This window comes from Heterocephalus glaber, unplaced genomic scaffold (genome assembly GCF_053883595.1).
Source record: "Heterocephalus glaber isolate CG9 unplaced genomic scaffold, H.glaber_assembly_v1.0 deba00001564, whole genome shotgun sequence".
Lineage (NCBI taxonomy): Eukaryota > Metazoa > Chordata > Mammalia > Rodentia > Bathyergidae > Heterocephalus > Heterocephalus glaber.
In genome coordinates, this window is record NW_028258351.1 from 12,123,754 (window position 1) to 12,144,823 (window position 21,070).

At 35.4% G+C, this 21,070-nt stretch overlaps 1 protein-coding gene across 2 annotated transcripts in view; it reads left to right on the forward strand.

Annotated features, from left to right (window-relative positions):
* Cpd (carboxypeptidase D) overlaps window positions 1-21,070 on the forward strand; it is a 75,658-nt gene that overhangs the window by 42,357 nt on the left and 12,231 nt on the right. For both annotated transcript variants that reach the window (XM_021238141.2, XM_004857085.4), the window contains exons 8-14: window positions 5,928-6,037; window positions 8,983-9,085; window positions 9,513-9,655; window positions 11,355-11,524; window positions 13,330-13,653; window positions 15,354-15,549; window positions 18,830-18,965. In XM_021238141.2, coding sequence (XP_021093800.1) covers window positions 5,928-6,037; window positions 8,983-9,085; window positions 9,513-9,655; window positions 11,355-11,524; window positions 13,330-13,653; window positions 15,354-15,549; window positions 18,830-18,965 — 1,182 coding nt within the window. The remainder of the gene's footprint in view (window positions 1-5,927; window positions 6,038-8,982; window positions 9,086-9,512; window positions 9,656-11,354; window positions 11,525-13,329; window positions 13,654-15,353; window positions 15,550-18,829; window positions 18,966-21,070) is intronic.

Consider the following 21,070-nt stretch of genomic DNA (forward strand, 5'->3'; position numbering starts at 1 on the left):
GATGAAATTCTTTGGGGTTTTTTTGTTGTTTTTTTTGTTGTTGTTGTTGTTGGTACTGGGGATTGAACTCGGGCCCTTGTGCTTGCCAGGCAGGCGGCGGAACCACTGAGCTATCCCTGGCCACCAAGATGAAATTCTTAATCAACTATTTTAAAGTGAAAATTCCAGTGGCATTTAGTCCATTCATAATTGGCAATTCACCACCCCTATTTTGTTCTAAAACCATTTCATCTTTCCAAAAGGAAACTGCCTACTAAGCAGTTGTTTCCCATTCTCCCCTTTTCTCACCTGGTGGTAACCACCAGTCTGTATTCTGCCTGTATGGATTTATATATTCTGGATATTTCATATGAATGTTACTATATATATATATATATATATATATATATATATTTACCCTTTTGTGTATGGCTTTTTTCATTTATCATGGTTTTTTTTTTTTTGGTACTAGGGATCGAACTTAGGACCTTGCGTTTGCAAGGCAGGCAGCAGCACCACTGAGCTAAGTCCCTGGCTCTCATTTATCATGTTTTTAGAGTCCATTCATGTTGTATCATGTATTAATACTTCATTCCTTTTTATGGATAAATAATATTCATATATATATATATATACTATATGTCACATTTTCCATTTAACCATTAAAGGACATTTTTGTTGTTTCTGCTTTTTGACCATTATGAATAATGCTGCTGTGAGTATTGGCATATAAGAATTTGAGTTCCTCTTCCTTTTTGGTTCTTTGGGGTATTATATATACTAGGAATGAAACTGATAGATAACATGGGAATTCTGTGTATAGCTCTTTGAGGAACAATTATACTAAATCAAGGTATACTTTTACATTGACCATGTTGGACTACAATAACTTTTTTTTTCCTATTGTCTGTCTTTTGTATTGCACTTTATTTATATATTAGGTTTCTCATATAAGAAAACTATTCAATACAATACAGGCTTATCTGTCTAATTTACTTAACCTTATTGTTTCAAGGTGCACTCATTTTTTACAAATGACTCAAGTTTATCTTTCTTTTTGGCAGACTAGTACTCTATTATGTATAAATACAATATTTTTTTTCATTCATCTGTTGATAGACATACAGGGTGCTTCCAAGATTTAGCTATTATAAATTGTCCTGCTGTAAACATGGGAATGCATTATCACTATAATATAATGTATTTTAACTCTTGTGAAAATGCCTAGAAGGGGAATAGCTGGGTTGAATGAAATTCCTAGTTTTAGTTATTTGAGGAATCTCCATACTGATTTCCATAGTGATTGCACCAGTTTAACCAGCGATGTTGAAATTTTTACATGTATTTATTGGCCATTTGAACTTGATCTGAGAAATGTCTATACATTTCAGATGCCCATTTTTTAATTGGGTCTTTATATTTGCGGAGTCTCATTTTTTTGAGTTCTTTATATGTTTTGGATATTAGACCTCTGTCCGATGAGTAGCTGGTGAAAAATTTTTCCCATCTATAGGTTGTCTCTTCAGTCTGTTGGTGGTTTCCTTTGCTCTGCAGAAGCTTTTGAATTTGATGTGATCCCATTTGTTGATTTTTTGGTATTATTTTTTGTGCAACCAGAGTTTCTATTCAGAAAGTCTTTGCCTATGTCTTCAGAAGTTTTACCTATTTTGTCTTCTAGCAGATTGTATTTCTGTTTTAATATTTGGATCTTTGATCCATTTTGATTTTAGTTTAGTGCATGCAGAAAGATACAGGTCTAGGGTCAATCTTTAGCATGTAGATAGCCAGTTTTCCCTGCACCATCAAAGAGGCTGTCTTTCCTCCAGCAAAAGTATTTGGCCCCTTTTTCAAAGATAGGGTAGTGAGTGTGCCTGGAATTGTTTCTGCATCCTCTATTCTGTTTCATAGACCCACAAGTCTGTGTGGTTTTTTTTGTTTTGCTAGTACCATGCTGTTATCACTGTAGCTTTGTAGTATAACTTGGAATCTGGGATTGTGATGCCCCCTGCCTTACACAATTGCTTTCACTGTTCACTTCTGTTCTGTATAAATTTTAGGATTGCTTTCTCTAGTTCTGTGAGGAACGCTGCTGATATTTTTCAGGTACTGGGGATCAAACTCAGGACCTTGCCCTTGCCAGGTGCGGCGCCACTGAGCTACACCCCCAGCCTTTTGTGTTTTTGTTTTTGTTTTTTTGATATGGGGGGATCGAACTCAGGACCTTGCACTGCTGAGCTAAATCCCTGGCCTCACTGTTGGTATTTTGATTGGGATTGCATTAAATCTGTATGACAGTTTTGGAAGTATGGCCATTTTGACTGTATTGATTCTCCCTATTCAGGAATAGGGGATATCTTTCCATTTTCTGATTCATCTTGGTTTTTAAATTTATTTTTTTTGCAGTACTATAAGGCTCAAACTCCAGGGTACTTTATCACTGAGCTATATCCCTAGCCATTTAAAATTTTTTTAAAAAAAAATTACAACAGGGTTTTGGTAATACCCAGGCTGGCCTTGAATTTGTAATCCTCATTGACTGCCTCCCAGGGAGTTGGGATTACAGGCATGTGCCACTACACAGCTGATTGTGGACTTGATTTTCACTTCTCTGATGACTAATGATGTTGAACACCATTTTATGTGTTCATTGGCAATTTGTATATCTTCGTTGAAAAAACATCTGTTGAAGTTCTTTGCCCAGTTTTTAATTGTTTTTCTTTGTTGTTTAGTTTGAAAAGTTCTTTATATGTTTTATATATTCTCGGTGTTAGACTCTTGTCACATGGCTGATTTGCAAGTATTTTCTCCTTTGTAGGTTGTGTTTGTACTTTCTTAATCATGTCCTTTGATGCATAAAGGTTTTTAATTTTGATGAAGCCTAACTTACACGTTTTTTTCTTTTGTTGCTCATGTTTTTGGTGTTGATGCTAGTTATTGAGATAGACTAGTAGAAATATTGTTAAGTATTGTGATGACCATTTAAAAAACTTTATATTCTTACATACGTCTAGCATATTTAGATCATACTATCTTCACATTTTCCTCCCTTACTCCCCTCCCTCTTATTCCCTTCCTCTTGTCTAATAATAGTATCTCTTCTACTTTCATGTTATCTTTGTTTTTAGATTCCACATATTAGAGAAAGCATGTGATACTTGTCTTTCTTAGTCTAGCTTATTTGACTCAACATGATGATTTCCAGTTCCATCCATTTTCCTAGAAATGAAATAATTTCTTCTTTATAGCTGAATAATACTCTATTGTGCATATGCCCCATTTTCTTTATCCATTCATCTGTTAATGGGCATCTAGATGTGTTCCACACAGATATGGAAGTTCTGTTTTTAGTTTTTTGAGTAACTGTCATGCTGATTTCCATAGAGGCTGTAGTAATTTGCATTCCTACCTACAGTGTAGAAGTGTTCCTTTTTACCATGTCCTCACCAATATTTGTTGTATTTTGTATCTTGATGATAGCCATTCACATTGGGGTAAGATAGAATCTGAGTGCAGTTTTTTTTTCTTTCTTAAATTCTTTTATTGGTACATTTTAGGTATACAGTATATTTACATTTATCATTGGGAGCTTGTACCTGTACATGATGTATCTTGGTTCTTATTTTTTCCCCATTCCCTGTGCTCCCTTCACCCCTTCCACCCTTCTCTACTGAGTGCAGTTCTTTTGTTTGTTTGGGGTTTTTGGGTTTTGTGGGGTGGGGTTGGTACCAGGGATCGTACTTGGGTCCTTAACGCTTGCTAGGCAGGCGGCAGAACCACTGAGCTAAATTCCTGGCCCCTGAGTACAGTTTTGACTTGCATTTCCCCCGTGGCTGAAGATGTTGAACATTTTTTTTAATACTGATTGGCCATTTGTATTTATTTGTCCATTTATTGATTGGGGTTTTCATTTGTTTGTTTTGGAAAGAGTATTAATAAGCTGCCCAGACTGGGCTGGACTTGAACTTGCAATCCTTCAGCCTCAGCCTCCCATGATGTTAAGTTTTTAAAAAATTCTTTATATATTCTAGATATTAATTGTCTGTCTGAAGAATAGCTGGCAAATATTTTATCCCATTCAGAACCCTGTCTCTTCACTCTTTTGATTGTTTCTTTTGCTATACTGAAACTTTTTTTTTTTTTGGTACCAGGGATCGAACTTGGGTCCTTGCGCTTGCAAGGCAGGCAACAGAACCACTGAGCTAAGTCCCCAGCCCTATACTGAAACTTTTTGATTTGATGTAGTCTCATATGCTGATTCTTACTATTGTTTCCTGTGTTATTGAAGTCCTATTTAGGAAGTCTTTGCCTCTGCCTTTGACATGAAGTGTTTCTCCAATGTTTCCTTTTAGCAGTTTCAAACTTTAATATCTTAAACCTGGGACTTTGATACTTTTTGAAATGAGTTTTGTACAGGGTAAAAGGTATGGATGTAGTTTTAGTCTTCTACATATAGATACCCACTTTTTTCAGCACCATTTTTTTTTCAGCACCATTTTTAAAAGATATTTTTAAAAAAACATATTTTGGCTCCCTTGTCAAGACTCCTATGGCTGTAGTTGTGTGGTTTTGTTTCTCTGCCCCGTTTTATTCCATTGGCCTACATGTCTATTTTTTGCAGGTACCATGCTGTTTTTGTAACTATGACTTTGTGGTATATTTTAAAATCAGATACTATGATGCCTCCAGCATTGCTCTTTTGGTTCAGAACTGTTTGGCTGTTATTTTGTGTTTCTATATAAATTTTAGGATTGTTTTTTCTAATTCTGTGGCATGTCATTGCCTTTTGGATGGGGATTGCTTTGAATCTGTAGGTTGCTTTTGATAATATGACCGTTTTAATGATATTAATTCTGCTGATCCATGAACATGGAGCTCTTTCCATCTTCTAGTGTCTTCTTCAATTTTTTCTTCAATGTTCTTAATTTTCATTATAGACGTCTTTCACTTCCTTGGTTAGGTTGATTCTTAGGTACTTTTTTTTTATGCTATCATGAATGGAATTGTCTTCTTGATTTCTTTCTCAGCTAGTTTATTATTGGTGTACAGAAAAGCTTTTAATTTCTTTGCATATGTGTGTATGTGCATGTGTGTGCACACTGTGTGTGTGTGTGTGTTTGTGTGTGTGTGTGTGATATTTGGCATTAAACCCAGGGACTTCCCACGGAGAAGCATCCTAACTACTAGGAGTTGATATTTTTTACTTGTTTTAAAACATTACTTTGTTTATCTTAAGTCATAAAAAGTCATATAATGCCAAGTGAATAATTTCCAATAGAACAATAAGAGAAAGTTGTAGCATTTTTTTTTCTGAATGTGGGTCAGGGATGGTTCTGCTATCCATAAGTCATTTAACCTCTCTGTTTTAGACTCTGTATCTCCAAAATGAGGAGGATGCATTAGTTGGGCCTCAATTTCTTCTTATTTTAAAATGTCATAACCTTTAAAATGTCTGAATTGTACTGAAAAAGTATCAAAATTCTGATCTTACATATTATAAAATTATTTACTTGTGTAAAAAAATGTTTGTATACTTCTGGTTTTAGCACTAATGGGTTAAATTACACTGGTAAATTCCCAAGATCTTTCTGTTTAAGGCATCCTGTAGAGATCATGCATCTATGTTTTTTTCACTTATGCATTTTAATTTTTATTGAGGAAATTAGTATATTTTTCTTTCTTTTCTTTCTTTCTTTCTTTCTTGCTTGCTTGCTTGCTTGCTTGCTTTTGGATGGTGCTGGTGATTGAACACTGATTTGTGCATACTGGGAAAGTGCTCTTGACTAGTGAGCTACACACTCAAGCCCCTATTTTGGATTTTGTTGATGAAATTAGGCTTAGCAAATTTTATTGACTTTTCTTCTCTGACGATATTGTGAAAAGCTTACTTTTATGTTAATGGTCCCTTTTAAAACAGGTAACATGATACATTTTTCTCCTTTCCCTTGTAGGTTCTTTGGTGGTTAATTACCCTTTTGATGATGATGAACAAGGACTTGCCTTATATAGTAAATCACCAGATGATGCCGTGTTCCAACAAATAGCACTTTCTTATTCCAAGGTATGTTTGTGTTTAAACATTAGATAGTATAAAATTAATTCATTTTAAAATGCCTTAAAATAAAGTCCTGCAACACACAAACAAGTGGTTTCTTAGTTAAACATTTCATGACTTCTTCAGTCAGTCTTTAGGCTTTTTCTCCTCTTCTTTCCACATCACTTTTGAACGTACTCTCTTTCTCCATTATCCTCTACCTCAGTTGATGTCTTTTTATCTGTGGTTTTTAGAGCACTCTACCTGGAATATAGGCATGATAGTTTATTTAACAAAATCTTTAACTTACTTAGTAAAATAGGCTAAAGGAGTAGGATTGACAAACTATACCTCCAGTGCCAAATCTTCTCCACCACTTGCTTTTTGTAGTGAAGTTTTACTGACATACAGCCACAGCCATACTTTTTTGTTTTGTTTGGTTTGGTTTGGGGTTTTTTTGGTACTGGGGATTGAACTTGGGTCCTTGCGCTTGCGCAGCTGGCCGCGAAACCACTGGGCTAAATCCCCGGCCCTACACCCATCCTTTTACAGATCATATATGGCTGTTTTCTCTTTCAACATTTGAAAACAAGTCTGTGTAATTTTCCACATTAACAAACTAAAGAAGAAAAACATTGGGATCATCTTAATGGTTGCAAAAGGTAGAATTGCATAGTCATTAAAAACAGCATTACTATCAAAATACAATTATCAGAATAAGTCTCCTAAAGCCATTAATGTACCACCTATCACCCTTTAGAAGTCTTTACATGCTCTTTGCTGCCCTGAGAAGGAAGTCAAAATGTTAGTAGTTATTGCCATATGTGCCATCCCAGAGTGGAATTACAGTGGATGATATATTAAGATGCAAGAAGACTGTTAGAAATTATTTACATTTTTAAATGTATCCTTTAATTTTTATGCATGTTTATAATATATGTATTAGTCCAATAGTAGAGTAGTACATCTATATAATTTAGGTAGATGGATAAATAGATATTGATGAAAGTGGAGACAGAAACAAGAGTCATAGAGATTTTGGTGCAAACCTTTCGTGGAAATCCAGAAAGCAGAATGACATGTACAGTTATTATAGTAATCTAAAATAATGGGTTTGAGTTTGACTCATTTAGTTCTCCCTACAACCCTAGGACAGTCCTGTTACTATTTCCACTTTTTAGATGAGAAAATTTGAACTAGAGAGGTTAAGTAAATTGCCTAAGGTTAAGAATGAGACAGAATTGGGATTCAAAGCCAAGTGGTCTGGGAGATCTTTTGCAAATGGGAAGGGAACCAAGAGATAGAAAGAAGAGGGAGGGAGAAGAAAGGAGGGGATATAAAAAGAATTAAGATGTGTTGTGTACATGTACCAGCTCCCCATGATGAATGTAATCATTATGTACTGCAAACATATACTAATAAAAATTTTAAAACACCCAGGTAGTCTGTCATAAAATTCCATTCAAGTGATACATTATTTAGCTTGTCATTGTGACTGTCCAACAAAGGCCAAAGGAAAGGTAAGCAGGAAATAAGTTTTTAAAAAGAATTGAGTGACATAAATTATTTTTTACCATCCTGTACTTTTTATTGTAATATTTACTATATCTGCCATCGCACAAAAATAAATTACCTAGTTTACCATGTAACTGTGAAATATCAATCTGTTGCCCTCCAATAAAGAATTACCATTTTAAAAAATGTAATGGGTTTTATTTTAAGTGTGCTTTGGGATCATAAGCCTTTAATTAGTACAGTAGGCCTTCAAGTTATGACCAACCTGACATACAAACAACTTGGGTTATGACCAAAATGTTAGTTTTAACTTACAGCCAAAGTCTTGAGTTGTCACCCTGCCGGCCAATTGTGCTTCCATATGGTTTCAGCTATACATTTAACCCTTAGCGAGTTCTGGAATGAACAATACAACATTCTTTCCTGTGTGGGTTTAATTGAGCCATCTTGGGTCAGTGTTTCTTTAAGGACACTGAGATCTGCCTGTATACAGGAGAGAGACTTTGAAGGCTGTGTAGAGGAGCCTGAGCCTTCATTGACCAACTTGAGTTACAACCAGCCCTCAGAACCGAATTGAGTTCATAAGTCAAGGATCCACTGTATATTAAGTTTCTGGAAAGGTATTGTTTATCTATTTAAAGTTAAATGGTTAATTCTCAAAGTGGTGGGAAAATGGAAAACTGTTAACTTTTCACACTTTTCTTTTTTTTTTTTCTATTTCCAAAAGAGAGAAATGAAATTTTGACCATCTTTCATAGTTTAATTTCCCCAGCCACTCTAGTCAGAAGTAATCTTTCTCTCTTCTGGATTCCAGTAGCATTTATTTGTGCCTCTGTGGCAGTTTTTCTTACCTTTCATTGGATAAGCAATTGTCCGTGTACTGTGTGCCAGACACTGGGCTAGATGCTTGAGAGCACAAAGATGCAAACTGTTAGGAGAAATATTGTCTTAGTGGAAGGAAAAGGTGCAACCAGTTGGAATAGGATAATTGTTGTATATTGTTCAAACTTCAGAGGACCCATCTTAGTGCCCCTAGAAGTCAGGGAAAGCTGCTTACTCCACATCGTGTATATGTTATTTTTTCTGGACTTTAAGCTCTTTGAAAGTATGAAATGAATGTATGACATGAATGTATGAATATGAGCTGAAGCTTTAGAGAATTTGGTGCTGGATTTTATATTACTTATAATTGTAAGTAATAAATGAAGTCTTATAATTTTCTTATAAAACACATTTAATTTTAATTTTAAAAATAAGTTCACATAATGAAAATCCAAATGGTCTTAAAAAAACAAAACCTACAGTGAAAAATCTCACTGATTTCCTATGGCCCCATTCAATCCCCACCACCCACCACCTCACATTCCCTGTTGGAAACCACTTTTGTTATTTTCCTGTATCCTTCCAATATTTTTTCATGTAGATACAAACAAATAAAAGATTCTTTTTTTTTTCAGGAAAATCCCCAGATGTTTCAAGGTAGACCTTGCAAGAATATGTACCCTAATGAATACTTTCATCATGGAATAACAAATGGAGCTAATTGGTACAATGTTCCAGGTAAAGATTTTCAAGTCCTTACAACTTGATGGGTTTTCTAGTCTCCTGGACAGTGCTGCTTGTTACTTATCTTTTTTTTTTTTTTTTAATTTTGAGAACCATTCCTTTAAAAAAATATTGTTTAAATAGCTTAAGACATTCAAACAATATTTTCAACTATTTTGCACAACTTCCTAAAAGTGTTACATTTTCCACAAGTGTGCCTATAGAAAGAATGTAAGCTACACTTGAATTCTACTTAAACATATAAGTACACATTTGGCCTGGACCACAAGCATCAGAGAGCCTTCCCATGAATGCATTATTGTTTTTCACCAATGCTGATCCAAGATAAATTTGACTTTTTACTAAGAATGCTTCCTGCCTTGTAGGATCTGAACTATGAAAACATCTTCATAATGACTTGTTTTAATTTTCTGTCCTTTAGGTGGTATGCAGGACTGGAACTATTTACAAACAAATTGCTTTGAAGTAACTATTGAATTAGGTTGTGTGAAATACCCATTTGAGAAAGATCTGCCCAAGTTTTGGGAACAGAATCGAAGATCTCTAATCCAGTTTATGAAACAGGTAACTGACTGTTCAGGAGTGAAGTATGATTTCATCCAAGAGCAAAATTTTTTATGTAGTGATTTTAGAATATACCCTTTTGAATTCCAATTTGTTTTAGTATGTTTACCCAGTTTGTATTCCATTTCATTTAGTATATTTATCTAGAAAATTTTATGGATGCTATTGAGTTTATTTGAATGTATCAGAAAGAGTTGAAGAAAATGATTTAAAAAGGTAGTGACATTTTGCCCTTAATGGTTACTATTCACTTTTTGTCCTCTTTCTTTATAAAAGGCTAGAATAAATAGGCTACATTCCTAAAGCTTTTGTCAAGTGATAGAAAGATGAGCTATGGGATAAATATTTTTATTCTTTTGCTTATTGCCAGTGGTTTATTGTTAAATGATTAATTTCCTTTTGTTTGGATATACATGGTGACCTATAGGTAAAGACTATAAGAAAAATGCTAGGGGCCCAGGGATTTAGCTCAGTGGTTTTGCTGCCTGCTGCGCAAGCACAAGGATCCAAGTTCGATCCCTGGTACCAAAAAAAAAAAAAGAAAAAGAAAAACGCTAATGGTTATTTAGGATAATCTGACTAATAATATGTTGTACATTTCTGCTTTTATTGTTTGCCTAAGTACTATACCTCAAGGTATGTCATAAAGTCTTTGGATTTGTACTAACATTTAAAATCATTTTATTCTGAAAAAGAGACATACAGAAAAGTTATAAGGCTAGCACAATAAACACTCCTATTCCTACACCTAGATTTAACAGTTTTTAACATGTTATGTTTGCTTTATTTATATGAAACACGTATACACAAGATACACAGTTTGGGCTGAACTATTTTAGTATAAACTGTAAGTGTTAAGATGTTTTGCTGGGGATTTAGCTCAGTGGTGCTGCCGCCTGCCTCGCAAACGCAAGGTCCTGGATTTAATCCCCAGTACCGCCCCCCTCCCCAAAAGATGTTTTACCTCCAAATATTTCAGCATCTATCTCCTGAAAAATAAGGATTTTTTTTTTCCCTATATCATCTCCAAATGCCATTATTTCACCTATGGAAACTAACAATAATTCTCAGATATTACCTAACACTTAGTCTGTATCCAAATTTCCACACTTGACCCCAAAATATAATTTTTTCAGGCCGGGGATTTAGCTCAGTGGTGCCACCGCCTGCCTCGCAAGCGCAAGGTCCGGAGTTCAATCCCCGGTACCAAAAAACAAACAAACAAACAAACAAAATAATTGCGAGGCAGGCGGCGACACCACTGAGCTAAATCCCCAGCCACAAAATATAATTTTATACCTGTATTTTGGAACCAGGATCCAGTCAAGTTTTATGCATTGCATATGATTATTATATCGCTCTATAATGTGCTCATTTTTAAAAAATGACATTTCCTTTTTTAAGAGGCCAGACCAGTTTTCTTGCAGATTATCCTGTATTCTGAAATACTTAGAATAACCCAAAGTTTAAATTGTTATTTATGTTCTTCATGATAAAGACAAACCAAGGCTATGAATAATTAGTCTTTAGAAACTAAAAAATTTTGATGAGTATTTATATATAGCTTTACTCTGAACTAAATTCCTGTTTGTTTCATTAGTTTACATTATTAACAATCTGTTGTTTTGGACCTGAGCTCCCAAAGTAATGAGATAATGATCATTGCCATTAAAATCTGATGTTCTTGTCCTTTATTCAGGTTCATCAGGGTGTCAAAGGATTTGTCCTTGATGCTACAGATGGCAGGGGTATATTAAATGCCACCATTAGTGTTGCTGAAATTAATCATCCAGTGACTACTTACAAAGCTGGAGATTACTGGCGTCTCTTAGTTCCAGGGACTTATAAAATCACAGCATCTGCTCGAGGGTGAGTAATGAGTACTTTAGAATTGCATACTGGAGGCTGGGCGTGATGATGTACACTGCCTATAATCCCAGCATTCAGGAGGCTGAGGTAGGAGGATGCTGTGAGTTTGAGGCCAGCCTGAGCTACATAGTGAGTCTAAGGCCAGCCTAAACTACATAGTGAGATCCTGTCTCCAAAAAAGTTTTTTTAAAAAGTGCATACTGGGGATGAAAGAAACATGGCTGCATTCTGGAGGAGAGCCTGCTAAGCAACCTGGAGTTTAGTAATGGGAAGTTTAGAGCTTGTTTCACTCTCCTCTAATGGAAAATCAAGTATGCAAAGTGTCAGATATAAGAAATCTATGAAACTATGCACCTTCACCTTTCTCTGCTCCTATTACCTAATCCTTATCAAGATATGAATGCCATAGTGACCAATTTCCTTTACTGGTGATAACAATTCTGGGAGGTACCTATTAGTTGCAAAAGGAAATACTCCTGTTCTTCCACATACTGTAGTCAGTGTCCAATAGTTGCCACTGTGTTACATTTGTCTATAGAGCCTCTTAAAGCTCTGTAGACAGTCAACTATTTTTTTAGTGTTGTATGTTTGCCTTACTGCTTCAGAGTAAGGCATTTTCATCTTTTTTAGAGATTTTATTCCCACAAAGATTTATTTATTAAGCTTTTTTGCTAGCCTCAAACTCCTGGATTTAGCAGTCCTCCCACTAAGCCCTCCTAAGTAGCTGGACTACAGGTTAGTGCCAGGTTCCCAACTTATTTTTTTTTCCAGTACCAGGGATCAAACTCAGGACCTTGTGCTTGCAAGGCAGGCGCAGTGCCACTGAGCTAAACCTCCAGCCCCCCAACTTATTTTTATTCCTTAAAAAAAAAGAGAAAATGGACCAGGCATGGTGACACATACCTGTAATCCCGGCACTTAGGACGCTAAGGAAGAAGGATCATGAGTTCATTGCCAGCCTGGGCTACATAAGAGAGTTAAAGGCCAGGTTTTGTTTGTCTTCTTTGTTTTTCTTTTTGGTTTCTTGAGACAGGGTCTCACTATGTAATTTAGTCTGGCCTTGAACTCACTGTGTAGCCCAGGCTGGTCTCTTAACTGGAGGCAATCCTCCTGCTTCCACCTTCCAAGTGCTAGGATAACAGATGTGGGCCACCGTGGCCAGCTACATTGTTATCTGTTTTGTAAGGCTTTCAGATATCTATTGGTCCATAAATGGAGGGGTTAGAACCTCTCTAGAACAAAGCCTTTTCTAATTTTCTTTTGGTCTGTTTTGGCAGTGTACTGTATTAGATAGTATTATTACTCTATTAGATAAACTACAGAGCAGGGTATCTTAGAAGTAGGGCAAGAGTGATGTGTTTGATAGTGAATGCCCTGAGCTGGTACCTCTCAAACTTTTCCACCCACATATCCTGATGGCAGACTGAATTCAGATTCCAGGAGACAAGGTATCTACTGTAAACGCAAATATTCATTTGAAATCATATTTTTAATTTTAAAAACTCATTCCTATTTATATATACCTGTGTCTGTTAATGTTTTAAAAAATCATAAATTACCTCAAAGTTAAAAACATAACTCTTCAGTGTCCGGGGATTTAGCTCAGTGGTTCTGCTGCCTGCCTTGCAAGCACGAGGTCCCGAGTTCCATTCCCAGTACCAAAAAACAAAACAAAACAAAACGAAAATAGCTCTTTAAAAAGATAGACCATATTTATTCAGAAGATTCATGTATCCTCTTATTTCCCAGTACAGTTGTGTACTGCAGCTGAGAAATGTAGCTCTGATCATTCTGCTTCATTATAGGTATAACCCAGTTACCAAGAATGTGACTGTCAAGAGTGAAGGTGCTATTCAGGTCAACTTCACACTTGTTCGATCCTCAACAGATGCAAACAATAAATCAAAAAAAGGAAAGGGGGATAGCACCAGCACTGATGATGCCAGTGACCCAACTACTAAAGAGTTTGAAGCTTTAATTAAAGACCTTTCAGCTGAGAATGGTTTGGAAGGCATCATGTTAAGCTCCTCTTCAAATCTGGCTCTTTATCGATACCATTCATATAAAGACTTATCAGAATTTTTGAGAGGACTTGTAATGAATTATCCACTTGTAACAAATCTTACCACGTAAGTGTCACCTTCTTACTGCCTTTTTTTCCCTTCTTTGTCCTTAAAATGGTTTATTCAGTGTCAGCCATATTGAATAGGGTCTTATTTAGAGATATGTATTTGGGAGCTGAAGGTACAGAGTTGGAGTTTACTTTGTTTTGCAACAGATACTTGGTTGCAGATATTCTTAACAATGAACCTTAGAAACTTATAGGTTATACTGAAGGGAATTATTTGTTAAATTAGCAATGCATAGGCTGAGCCTTTATGAAATGTAAAATTACTCTTCCTGGTGCTTACTGTGGCTGAATTTCAAAGTCCTTTTCCACTTTGCAGCTGCAGATTCACGTTCTGACTAAATATTGCTTAGTTTTATTTTGCTGATGGCAAGGGAGGAATATGGAACTATGAGTTTATCAGGGATTATGTGTAACCTTTTTTTTCAGATTAGAAAATGAAGCCTGGTTGCCATTATTTCCTGTACTCTAGTCTATTCATAGTCTCTGTGACCCAAAGCTCTAGGAATATGATTGAGCTTCCTAGAAAAACATGCAATACTGGCTTATGTAAAACTGATGGCTGAGTCAGCCTTTTCCTTCACTTTCTGGGATTTGTCTACCTCACTTTCCCTGTTTTATTAGAAGTCTTCTTTAGGTCTTGTTAGTTACTCCAAAATTGTTTCCATGATCTTATAGTTTGCTTACTAAAGGTAAGATCTTGACATTTTGCCTTAAGTTTATAGTTCCCTGCAAATCTCATGAACATGGTCTAGCCTTTTACCTTTTTACTTTATCTTTCTTCATTGGTCCTTTTAATTTTCCAGAAAATCTAGTTTCTTAAATTTTTTTTTGTAGCTTCTTAAATTCTGACTTATAATTTTTATAGATGGCAAGGAGTGATATTTACTTTGGCAATACCTCATTTAGGTTTTAAAATAATTCATCTTAACACTATTTAGAATTTATAGACTTTCTTACTTTAAAATAAACCCCAAACTGTACACTATTTTGCTTTCTACTTAGCTTGTTTAATTTTTTTTAACCTTCTAATTTCAAGATATGGTTTTTAATTAAATGTTTTGCCAAAATATGGCACACCTGCCACTGGTGGGGGAACTGGAGTCTTAGGTGGTACCAACAGGCATTAAATATCCCTGAATAGTATCATGAAAAATAATAATTTTTTATTCTATTAATCTTTCTCGATGCTAATCTATTTCTTCTTATATTAAAGAAAGCAGGCCTTAAGCCCAGGACTCTGGGCAAGCAGAACATTTAACCGTTGTTTGGTTTTCAGTGAATTATTTTTGCTACAAAACTGGTGTTGCATTTATAGTAAAATATAAAGTCTCATTTACATAGGTTTAGACTTTAAAAGGGAATGTTATATTTAAATATTTCCATAATAAAAATTTAAGTGAGTTAATTTAAAAGAGATTATGGAAGATAGGAAAATACTGTGAAGATGGTATGAAAAGGACTGATTTTGGAGGAATGCTGAACTAAATCGTATTTCCTAAATCTGATAATTCTTTACTTCTGACTTTTTTTGGTCAAGGAAAATTGACTTAAGGTTTTCTGGTGCAAGAAATTTATTCTTTAAAGATTTTTTTAAAGGTTTATTGTGTTTTAGGTTCCTTTTTTATTTTTTAAATCTGAAAGTCAGAGTTAACATAGTGCTTAATTATTTGCTGACTTTTTGTTTCTGGGCTTTGAAAGTTTGGGACAGAGTGCTGAATATCGTCACATTTGGTCCCTTGAAATCTCCAATAAGCCCAATGTATCTGAGCCTGAGGAACCGAAGATTCGTTTTGTTGCTGGTATCCATGGCAATGCTCCGGTTGGAACTGAACTGCTTTTGGCTCTGGCAGAATTTCTCTGCCTGAACTACAAAAAGAACCCAGCTGTTACCCAAGTAAGAGAATAGCCTGTTTTGACGTGTTTTAAAAGGAAAAGGCTCAGTGATATATTGATATCAGGGAACCATTTAATAAATTCTTAAATTTCTTGTTAGATTTTACACAGAGGCACTTTTGGTATAATATAAATGTCACTCTTTAAAAAGGAAAAATTTTCGTATATACTCATTGTTAATAGTGCTTTTCTATTATATTTATGTGCATATATTAAGAGACAGAGAAAAATGATAAAGATTTGTATTCAGCCTTTTACTTTATTTAAGCCAAACTACCCTTTCTTAAATAAATTTTTTATTTATACATGTATGGAGTACATAATGATTACATTTATCATGGAGAGTTTTTACATGTACATAACACATCTTCTTTTTTGTTGTTGTTCCCTTCTCCCATCCCTGCCCACTCCCTCCAACTCTTGTTCCCCTTTCCATTTGCAAACAAAAATTTTCTAAATTTTACTCAGTACATCATAACCTGAGGGGCCTATAACTAAGGCACTACACTGAAACATACAATGAAAGACAGCTTTTCTTTCCGTGTAATACATAAAATATTTGTTTAATAGTGTGGCTGGTAAGAGATTCTACAAAAAATGATAATGGCATTGTCTACTTCAGCCATCTACCACCACAAAAACCTTGATCCAGGGGCTTGATCATGTATGATTAGGCAGCCTAGTTCTGTGTTACCTTGGGGAAAGAAAAGAGTTCATCCTTCTAAAACATTCACTAATTGACATTGTCTGTATTAACTTTAATTCCTTTTTTTTTTTTTCTTCAGTACCGGGAATCAAACTCAGGACCTTGCGCTTGCCAGGCAGGTGTGGTGCCACTGAGCTAAATTCCCGGCCCCAGTATTAACTTTAGAAAAGGGGGAAAGAACTAATTTGTTGGATTTATACTATGCACCAACTGGGTACTTTACCTATATCATTGATTTAATTTTCAACTCTGAAAGAATGATTATCTCCATTTTATACATGTGGAAACTGAAATAGTTACTTGTTAACTTATACAACATCTCACAGCTAGTAATTGGTAAAACAGAAATTTAAATCCAAACCCAAATTAAGAGTCTTAACTTTTGGGCCAGGATTTAGCTCAGTGGTGCCACTGCCTGCCTCACAAGTGCAAGGCCCCGAGTTCGATCCCTGGTACCAAAAAAAAAAATCTTAATTTTTTTCTGTAAAAAATTATAAATAAATAGCACTAAGTGTATCTCACTCTAGACCTTCACGCGGTTTTGTTATATCATACTGCTCCCCCCAAAAAGTTTGGAAACAACTGAAAAAAAAAGAAGTGACAGCATAATCAGGATTATGATGTGTGACTAGGTGAGATGAACTTAAATGAGACTTGATCAAAAATTATTTTGCAGGCTTCAGCAAGGCAGATTCCATTGTGACTTCTTATAAGTTGCAAATAGTTTCTCAAAGACATTTCTGTTTTTTTTAAATGACAGACTATCTAAGTCAGTTATTTGCAACCCAGATTGCACATTTGAAACACCCAGAAAACATTGAAAAATAGTAGTACCCAGGCTTCATCTCCAGAAGGATCAGTATTTCTTTAAAAACTCCTTAGGCTCCTAAAATCCAACAAATTAACTTTAGATTTTGTTTGTATATTTTGGTAATACTAGAGATTGAACTAGGACCTTGCACAGGCTAGGCAAATGCTTGCTGTACCTCTGAGCTATCCCCCCAGCTTAGGTTTTCTAGTTAGCTAAATTTGTGACATATTGGTCTTAGAGTTATATGAGACTATACATCTTAAGGGTAGGGAATTTAGCCCAGTGGTTCTGGTGCCTGCCTTGCAAGCAGAAGGTCCGGAGTTCGATCCCCGGTACCAAAAACAAAAAACAAAGGAGTCTATACATCTTAGTCCTAGCAGGAATTTCAGAACTCTTCATGAGAATTTGCCTCACTGATTTAATTGGATTTGATAATCATTCATAATACATAAGCATTTAAGATTGCCATTTGTTTTGGCCTAAGGGCCAGAAGTACCCAAAGAGCTTAAAATATACAGCATACCTAAAGATCCCCATCACCAGAACTTTTGATCCAGTAGGCCTGTTGGAAAGTCCTAGGTATACTTTAGAAAAAAATCTCCCCTAGGGAAGAGATTTAAGAACGAATAAATTTAAAAGTCGCAATTATTTCCAATTTATAGACTATTTTACCAAAATAAATAAGCCAGGGATCACTTATTCTTATATACTACTAGAAATATGTTGGATGAAGCATATCAGAAATTAGTTCATGCCACATGTGCAGATATTAATGCTTGTGGCTCATCTGGATGAGAGATAACAGCTAAGATATACATCCTACCTCATTGTTTTTTTTTGTTTTTGTTCTTTTTTGGTACTGGATTGAACTCGGGACCTTGAGCTTGCAAGGCAGACAGTGGAACCACTGAGTTAAATCCCCAGCTCCCCTGATTGTATTTTGACATGCTGATTTTAACTCTTTGGTCTCATTGTTTCCAGATATATATTTATATTTTCAGATTATATATTTCAGTTTTAAATTCAGAAAAGAGTCTCACTATTATTACTGATTTAAGCCAGTGATCAGCAAACTTTTTTTGTAAAGGGCCAGATAACATATATATATATATATTATAGGCTTTGTGAGGCAGACATTCTAGGTGGTAACTACTCAACCCTGCCATTATAACACAGAAACAATCATATGTAAATGAATGAGCAAGGCTGTATACCAATAAAAGTTTATGTACAAGCTGGGTGTGGTGGTTCACGCCTGTAATCCCAGCACTTGGGAGGCTAAGACAGGAGGATCACTGTAAGTTCCAGGCCAACCTCAACTACATAGTGAGTTCAGGACCAGCCTGAACTACATAGTGAGACCCTGTTTCAAAAAAACAAAAAGAAGAATAAAAAAACTTTATGTAGGTAGCAGGCAACAGATTGGATTTGGCTTGCAGGTGTGGTTCTAAACCCTTCTATTTCACTATCGAACATTAATTATCCAGTAGTTTTTGTATGTTTTTAGGATGCTCTACTACTGAGCTACACCCCCCCCCCCCAGTTTGAGTGTAGCTGGGAATATCATACATTAGCTTTTTGTTTCTTTTTATATTTGTTCAGAGCAAGAGAAAATCTGAGTTTACATTTTAAAATTATTTTTAGTTCTGCCTTTCTAATTAACTATTTAAAAATGAATAATAAATACTTTATTTGAGGCATGAGAGGGCACCTGATGGTTCCACATAAAGCTAATGAATTCATTGATTTCTGTTTCTGTCTTAGTTGATTGACAGGACCAGGATTGTGATTGTCCCTTCTCTAAATCCAGATGGGAGAGAGCGAGCACAAGAGAAAGACTGTACTTCAAAGATAGGGCAAGCAAATGCCCGTGGCAAAGACTTGGATACAGACTTCACAAGTAAGACTAATTTTTAGGCCATTATGGTACTTTGGAGATAATTTTCTCTCTCTTTACTAGGAGATTGGTTTATTCTGTCTTGTAGATGAGTAATGAGATTCTTTGTGTCTAGGTTATGATTGTGAGACAAATGAATAACACAAAAAACATTAGAATTTTTTTCATTTGCATAAATAATTCAACTTTTTTAGTAGAAATTCATACGATATTATTGAAGTGTTCCATCACTAGTTGTATAGAGTTGTATATTCTGTCTCTCTCTAGCATGTATATGTACTCACATACTATATATATACATATACATACACATATATATGTACTCACTATGTATATGTATATATATGCACATATATACATATATACATATACATATATATGTGTACTCACATACTATATATATATGTATATATACATATATATGTTTGGCGAGTTCTCCTATTTACTTAAATGGAATCATTAGTTGTACATATTATGCTGTAATTTTTTTCATTGGATATTTCATTGACATCTTTCCATTTCAGTACTTACAGCTCTTTAACCTTTTTTTTTTTGTACCGGGGATCGAACTCGGGACCTTCTGCTTGTGAGGCAGGCAGCAGAACCACTGAGCTAAATCGCCAGCTCTTTAACATTTTTAATGGCATTTTATGCATTAATACATGACAATGGCAATACTTTTTTCAACCATTTCCTTATAATGAACATTTAATTTTTTTCTAATTTTTTGCTCTTACAAATATTGCTGCAGAAAACACCTTATTTTTTGAAAATCTTATTTTGTTTCCAAGATAGATAGGTTATATTTCCTTATGTTATTTTTTTTTTTTTTTGGTACCAGGAATCAAAATTAACTTTGTTTGTTTTGGGGGGTTTTTAGGGGGGATTTTTTGAGTCAGGGTCGCCCTTTGTAGCCCAGGCTGGCCTCGAACTTGCAACGATCCTCCTGCCTCAGCCTACCGAGTGCTGGGATTACAGGCATGTGCTACCATGCCCAGCTGGTACCAGGAATCAAACTTGGGACCTTGTCCTTATGTTATTTATTTATTTATTTATTTGGTACTGGGGATTGAACTCGGGATCTTGCAATTGCGAGGTAGGCAGCAGACTTCTGTTATTTTTAAAACAAGATATACCCATATTTTTTTTCAGTAAGCATTTTTCTTAAACTTGTCTGAGTGTCATTAATGTATATGTATTATGCCAAAGTACATAAAACCTGAAATAACTCACCTTCTAGAATGTATCTTCCCTGCTTCAGACAGTGACTTATGGAGAAATAAGTATCTTCCAATTTTTTTTCCATTAAGTTTATTGGTACATATTAGGTATACAATACAGTTGCATTCATCATTGGGATCTGGTACCTTTACATGATGTATCTTGGTTCTTATTTTTTCTCCATTCCCTTGCCCTCCCTTCACCCCCTCCACCCTTCCCTATTTACAAAGACTTTGTTTCCATTTTTTCCTTTTCTGATATTTTTTCTTTTCCCTTCTTTCCTTTCCCCTACCCCTCCCACTTCCCCTACTCCTTTAGACCTTTTCTTCCTATTTCACAATATCATTTATACATTTTGATCCTTATTTACACTTTTAGCTCTTCACACCAGAGAAACTATTCAGTATTTACACGTGTGTCCTATTTATTTCACTTAAGAGCATGGCCTCAATGTGCATCTACTTAGCTATAAATGTCTCTAGTTTCTTGTTTTTTATGGCTGAGTAGTACTCCACTTTATTAAAAAACCACATCTTCTTTATCCAGTCTCCAGTTGATGGGCAATTGGGCTGTTTCCAAGCTTTAGCTGTTACAAACTGTGCCGCTATAAACATGGGTGCACATATATCACTGTGGTATGATTCTTTTAATTTTGGGGGGAAGGTACCCAGCAGAGGAATAGCTGAGTCAAATGGGACTTCCAGTCCTAGTTCTTTGAAGTATCTCCATACTGATTTCCACAGTGGTTGCACCAGTCTGCACTCCCACCAGCAGTGGAGCAGGGTTCCTCTTTCCTCACAGCCCCGCCAGCATTTGTTATTTATTGATTTCATGTTAGGAGCCATTCTTTCTGGGGTGAGGTGGAATCTCAGCGTTGTTTTCATTTG